At 43.3% G+C, this 6664-nt stretch overlaps 2 protein-coding genes across 2 annotated transcripts; both read right to left on the reverse strand.

The window, feature by feature from the left end:
- Positions 1 to 1121: 1121 nt before the first annotated feature.
- On the reverse strand, positions 1122 to 2288 carry ARF6 (ADP ribosylation factor 6). The gene has a single exon (XM_060096257.1). It carries the CDS (start codon positions 2126 to 2128, stop codon positions 1601 to 1603), a length of 528 nt encoding a protein of 175 aa, XP_059952240.1. The 5' UTR covers positions 2129 to 2288; the 3' UTR covers positions 1122 to 1600.
- Positions 2289 to 2294: 6 nt separating this feature from the next.
- LOC132488057 (uncharacterized) lies at positions 2295 to 3777 on the reverse strand. The gene is made up of 3 exons (XM_060096059.1): positions 3757 to 3777; positions 2718 to 3023; positions 2295 to 2617 (listed from the first exon to the last, which is right to left on the reverse strand). The coding sequence occupies exons 1-3, from the start codon at positions 3775 to 3777 to the stop codon at positions 2306 to 2308; spliced, it is 639 nt and encodes a 212-aa protein (XP_059952042.1). The 3' UTR covers positions 2295 to 2305.
- Positions 3778 to 6664: the final 2887 nt, after the last annotated feature.

A 6664-nucleotide genomic window follows, 5' to 3' on the forward strand; every position in this document is an offset into this window, starting at 1 on the left:
ATTCCCTAAGTTGAATTCCTTGAGGATCTCTAAAATGAATCCTTAAGGCTATATAAGAACCAGATGCTGCTACACAATTCTGTATCAAGCATTAACATTTGGTTCAAAGTATTATCATAGTGGTCTCAATAATCTAGTTACTGGTCCTAACCAGCTAAGCAAGTAATCTTGTTAGGATCTGGATATCACCAGTGAGCACACTGCTTACCCTTGAAGAAAAGTAAGTTTACATTCATTGTCATCTGTAGGTTCTTCCTCTGCATCCTACTTCCCCTTTGTCATTCCTCAAGTCTACACATCATTCATTCATCACATTTCCTTCCTCAAAGGAGATAGTGTATTATTGAACCAACAGGATATCTATTAGCATGAGTTAATCAAACAGAATACCTTTTTCATAAAACATCTTTTCCAGTGTTCTAATTAATGGAGATATGGATCACTCATCTATTAAAAAAAAAATACTTGTATCTTCAGCTTAATCAATTGCTGTAATGTGAAAACACGAATTTTTTTTCCAACCAAGTAAAAGGTGCACGTAATTTGAACTGTTAAATGCTTTATTAATGAATATGTAAATATTCTAGTAATTTAAAAACTATTGGTCTTAGACATTTGAAACATGGTAAAAGTATATATTCCAGTTTTGCCCAAAAGTCACTTAAAATATCTACAAATATTTCATCTGTGTGTGGCATACACCATTATTGCTCCATTTTCTGGAAAAGTCTATTTTTAAAGTTAAAAAAGAGGGAAAACACAGCAAAGCTGCTAACTTTGCAGTGAAAAAAAAAATCTGTGTCCTTGACAGGTTACATTTTCATAGATTTATGCAGTGTAAGTTAGCTATGTAACCGGGAACTTGAGTTTTATCCTTACTCATGCATGATGTATGTTTCAGAACTTAAGAGCTGAAATTTCAAAGAACTTCTTACATTACCTGTTTAACACAGTGATGTGCAACTGGAACATATTACAATGATATTACTCATTATTTGCCACTGTGGGCTGTTTACTATACCGGTCTTAGATATAAAAGGTCACATTTGAATTTACTAAGTTAAAGTCAGAACTCATAAGCGAGGGGAAAAAGGCCTTAAATATAAAAGACAAAACGGCAGTTTGATTAAGCAATAATTTTCAGTTTACTAGATGAAACAGACTTGCAACACAGTCTGCATGAATGCAAAATAAGCCATCTACAGCAAGTGATAAGGAAACTGGGCAGAAAGGAAAAAAGCATACATTGGAAAAGAAGATTCTCTCGAAATAAAAAAATCAAACCATTATTATAAAGGAATTTACCAAGAACTGCTATTATTTCCCCCATCCCATTTGCTGGAAGTCAACAAGAGCATCTAGCACTTTGTGTTCATGTCAAAAAAGTCAGATCAGAGCATCCTAACGCAAAGCAAAGGAAAAAAAGAAAAGAAACAAAAAAGAAAACCCCTAACCCCCTCCCCCAAACCGCAGAACGGTAACTCCAGAGTTCAAATTCAAAGAAGAGAAAGTGGCAACTGAAAGAGGTGATGGTGGCGATAATCCTATGAATGGGTTTTTGATTTCTCTCCTTCCGGGGGATGGGCGGATAAGAGGCTCATTAGGATTTGTAGTTAGAGGTTAACCATGTGAGCCCCTCATAGAGTCCGTCCCCCGAGGTGGCACAGGAGGGCTGCACATACCAGTTCCTGTCCCGAATCCGGGTCAGGCCCAGTTTCTCCTGGATCTCGTGGGGTTTCATGGCATCGGGCAGGTCCTGCTTGTTGGCGAAGATGAGGATTATGGCGTCCCTCATCTCCCGGTCATTGATAATGCGGTGCAGCTCCTGGCGGGCCTCGTCGATGCGATCGCGGTCGGCGCAGTCCACTACGAAGATCAGACCCTGGGTCCCGGTGTAGTAATGCCGCCAGAGCGGCCGGATCTTGTCCTGGCCGCCCACATCCCACACGTTGAACTTGACGTTTTTGTAAGTCACGGTCTCCACGTTGAAACCCACGGTGGGGATGGTGGTCACCGACTGGCCCAGCTTCAACTTGTACAGGATGGTTGTCTTGCCGGCTGCGTCCAGGCCCAACATGAGGATCCGCATTTCCTTGTTCCCGAAGATCTTAGATAGCACCTTCCCCATCGCGTCGGAGGAGCCGGGGCCGGGGGCATTCAGGTGTCCCGGGTCCCCTCCGCCAACAACGCCGCCGCCGCCGCCGCGAAACCGAAACGAAGCCTCCCAGTCGCGAGGGCGCCCGTGCGGCCTGCGTGGGAGTCGCCTCCTCGGGGGAGAGGCCCGGACCCGTCGCTCACTCGGGCATCACCCACCGCACAACTTGATTCCTCCAGTCGCCGCGGCCGCCGGGACGCTGAGTCTGCGCCGGGAGAGCCGCCGCCCTGCTGAGGCGCGGCCCGGCCCGGAACTGCCCTTCCCCCCGCAGGCGCCGCGCGAGCGCCGCCGCGGTTCCCGCTCCTCCGCCTTCTCCTCGCTCCGCCGCGGGAGACTGCGGCCCTTCGGCCCGGCTCCCGGTCCGCGAGCACCACGCTCACCACCGACCCAGGCCACCCGAGAGGCAGCGCGGCTCCGGCGCCCCGTCAGGTCATTGATCCTCGCGGGAACTCGGTGCGCTGCCTGCAGACACAGAGAGAGGGAGAACGGAGTTACTGCTAGAGCCCCAGAGGAGAGCAGAGACCGAGGGGGCCCGCCTTGCCAGCTCAGCCCAGGAGGTTACCTCCAGCCGCCGCCCCGAGCGCGGGCTCCCTCCGGCCTCCACCGCCTCCTCCCAGCTCTGCCGCCGCCGCCGCCGCCGGAAAAGGCGCCGAGGAAACCGCCTCACTTCCCCTCCCGACCACGCAGGCGCAGCAGAGGCCGCCCGTTCGGACAAGAGCGACCTCTGTAAAGAGAGCAGCCCGCGCGCTAAATGTCGGGGCGCCACGCGCGGAGGGGCGGGGCTACGGCGGCTCAGAGGGCTCGCAGGTGCGGCCAGCCCCCACCCCCGCGAATCTCGGACTCTCACCCGCGGCCACCTGTTGCTGCTCTAGCGTCTCGTCCACTCTCTGCATTCGTCTTCCTCACTCTCTCCTCCTCCGCCCCCATTCAAACCAGAAGAGCCGATCCACTGCGGAGCTCCACGGTGTGGGGCCCGCGGACCGCCCGCTCCCCTGACGAACGCCTCCCCCGTGCTGCTTCCAGGCCTGTTCTCGGACCCGGGTGCCCGCCAGATGCTCCGCGAGTTCCCTCCAGCCCGCCCCAGCCTTCGTGTGCCCTCAGTCTCCCAGGGAAGCCCTAGCCGCTGTTTTTACCTTTCCCCCAGCCTTCTTTGGCTTCCTTTATCCCTCGTGCTCTGTGCGTTTCCTGAAAGACACGTGGGAGGCTAGTGGTCCGCGTGGAATCTGCCAGTCAGTGCGGCGCTTTTACTGGCTTTGGGTTTGCTCTGAAGCCCGTCTTTTGGACATTGGAGCCCTATCTTACACATCTCGTCAGGACCAGTCCACGTTTCTTAAAAATTACAGTATTGTCAAAAGTTCCCGTGCCTTGCCGCTTTTTCAACTTTTTAGAAGGTGGTCATTTTTAATATTTAAATATCATCTCCTTTTAGTGTGATTAGTAGTAGCTTCTCACCCAGCCACTCATTCTTAACTTTAAGAAGCCTCGACGATATAATCTTAGCGTAGGATTTAGAATCAGAAAGACTGACTACTTCTGTCGCCTGGATTTGGACATTTAACCTTACTGAGTTACCTCCTGTGTAAACTGAGTGTAATACTGACCTTTCTGTCCTCAAACCCCATTTGAGGGTTAAATGATGTTTGTAGAAAACTTCAACCTTTTTGTATCGAATGGTTAGTGGTAAAGTTAGACTTAAAGTTCAAAAAAGGTTAAAGCTTGAAATGCAAATAAACCAAAGGGAGGAAAAACAGGAAAATAGTGTTTTTTTTAAAGAAGATGTTGTAATAACATAAGGTAACATACTTTTTATCTCACAACGTAAGAAAGTTTGATAATGGTAGATTGGTTAAATGATAACCTTACAAGCTTCAGCCTGAAGTAAATTTACTTAAGTTGTTAATATTCTGACAATGATTTAATTTACTTACCATCTGCCTTAATATGTATGCCCTGTCTTAAAACTGAAAGAAGGATTTGGAGTCAGAAGATTGGGGTTTAGAGTGTTACTCCGTTTTATAGCTGTGAATCCTTTCCTTTCAGGCTTTGTAAACTTCATTTTTTTATCTTTTGAACGAAATGAAGAATATCATCTCGAATGAAAATAGTCACTATTTATTGCTTGTTATCATAAACACTACTAAATTACTTTAAATATTTTACCTTAATCTGCACAGCAACCATGTGAGGTAGCTTTGAGTGTTAGTGGAAACTGAGGGTCAAAGAGGTTGAGTAATTTTTTGAAAGTCACAGAGTTGAGATTGAATGGTGAATCTACAGCTGATCCTCTTAACCCCCAAATTATGCTCTCTCCCTGAGTACTTCACACAGTTGTTCGGAAGCTCGCTTATGGTACCGTTGACTCTTGAACAACACGGGTTTGAACTGCACAGATCCACTTGTACTTGGCTTTTTTATCAATAAATATGTACTATGTTATTACACAGTCCGGGTTGGTTGAATCCACGGATGTGGAACCTGGGATATGGGGGACCAACTAAGAAGTTATCCTCAGAATTTGGACTACATTGAGGTGAGCCCCCCAACTCCCCTATTGTTCAAGGGTCCACTGTATTTCTTAAAATGCTTTATAACTATAAATAAAGTGCTATAGTAATTATTATTATATTTGAGGAAGGAATTTTTTTATATGTGGCAGTGAGAACTGTATTTTGCTTCATTCCAACATAATAGTTTTCTCAGAGCAGATTCCAATTTTTCCAACTAGGTGGAAGATTGATCTGCTGGACTTGGATTTATTTTTTCAGTGAAAGATGTGATATAATTAAAAATAGAAGCAACTTGAAGCTCTAGCATCTACTTGGCACTGACACTGTGCTAGGGCTAAAATAGTTCATTTTTGAAAGCCAACTTCCATTTATCTTCTACCAGAATACATGGAGGCAGAGACTTTGCCTTGTCCACATAATGTCCCCAGGGACAGCATGTAGTTATCAGGAATTGTCATTATTTGAATGAATGATTACCTTTTATACCACAGATGAGACAAAAAAGGAAAGGCACATACTATTTTATCTGCAGTTTGCAATAATAGGTTAATCAAGATTTTCATACAGTGGCATATCTTATAGTGGCTCTTCATACAATAAATTATACAATAGATTATTTTTAAGTAATGATCATAAAACAATAATGGCGAGAATATAAATACAGTGAAAATTTTAACTTTGTATATATACAAAAATTTTTAAACAGTGCATTTCAATAAAACCAAACTATCTGCAAAAAGTAACAATTTAGGGGACTACTAAATCATACCACTGATGAAATATTTTGTTTTCTTGACACTTTCTTGAAACAATTAACAATTCAAAAAGTAAATTTCAATTCTAAAAATATTACTGTCATTCAGTGAAATTTTACAAATAAACTAAAATTTACATTTATGAAACAAAGTATTAGATTTCTCAGTTTGCATTCTGTTTCACTGTTTTAAGTTATAGACACAGATAAAACTCCAAAGACTAACTGCTGTAGAAAAATGGATCTCTGCTTTTTAACTCAAAGCCTGCAAATAAAGAGATTTCTCCAGCTTGCTTTCAAACCAGGCTTCCCTTTTAGAAAACAGCATCTCATAATTTCTAATCTGTTCAACAGCCACATATGTTTATTATAATCCTGACTAAAACACTATCTTATAAGAATAATATTTACTTTCATAAAATGACTTAGCTTTCCACTTTAAGATGAAATAAATGTCTTCCTTAACAATAGCATCCCGTGCTATTTACCCCTATTTCTGAATTCCTATAGCTTTTTAAAAATGACTCACTCTGTATGACTCTGTTATATATTTCTTTCTATCCCATGCAGGGCCAGGGAAATTCTGACCACACAGTGAGGGTAGGAACCAAAATGATAGTTCACTCCCTCTTTCTCTCCCTGTGTCAGCTGAGGAACCACTTTCTAGTTCTTCCTCTTTAACCATAAAAAAAACTGATATCCCAATCAAAACCTTGATCATTACTTTAGCTATGCCTGAGTATGAAGACTTCGTCTCATTTTCAGCAATATTAAAAGTGGAAAAGATAGAACTAAAAACAAAAGTTTGAATTACAATTGATATTTTAGCAAATTGTTTAATAGTTATAGCTTCAGACCATAAAAATAAACACTGGGGCAACATAGTCTGGTGGCACAAGTGAATAGAAAAAGCTAAATTACATCCTTAACTTACTCCCAGTACTTCTTGACTTAGGTTTAACTTGGGTAATTTGTTCATCCTCATTGATCATCAATTTCTCTGTTCCTACAATAGAGAAATCTCTTAATTGATTAGGGCAGTATATGTTATTCTCCTTTTCAGTTGAAGGAGCTGAGGCACTGAGAGGGTAAGCAACTTTCTTAAGGTCTATCAATGGTACAGAGGAGATTTGAATGAACACTTTTTTGATCCAAGTCTGGTGTCCTTTCTCTATTGTGTGAACTCTGGAAGCTGGACTAGATCAATGGTTTTCAGCTCTGGCTGCACATTAAAATCAGCTGGGGCAT

This window comes from Mesoplodon densirostris, chromosome 4 (genome assembly GCF_025265405.1).
Source record: "Mesoplodon densirostris isolate mMesDen1 chromosome 4, mMesDen1 primary haplotype, whole genome shotgun sequence".
In the NCBI taxonomy this organism is placed as follows: domain Eukaryota; kingdom Metazoa; phylum Chordata; class Mammalia; order Artiodactyla; family Ziphiidae; genus Mesoplodon; species Mesoplodon densirostris.

Bases quoted from the DNA above. Each gene is read 5' to 3' on its own strand.
- ARF6 (XM_060096257.1), bottom strand. From the start codon at position 2,128: ATGGGGAAGGTGCTATCTAAGATCTTCGGGAACAAGGAAATGCGGATC.
- LOC132488057 (XM_060096059.1), bottom strand. From the start codon at position 3,777: ATGGGGTTTGAGGACAGAAAG. The intron at 3,024-3,756 runs GTCAGTATTACA...ACGAGACGCTAG, and splicing joins TGGGGTTTGAGGACAGAAAG to AGCAGCAACAGGTGGCCGCG. The intron at 2,618-2,717 runs GTAACCTCCTGG...CTGTGTCTGCAG, and splicing joins GCTCGGGGCGGCGGCTGGAG to GCAGCGCACCGAGTTCCCGC.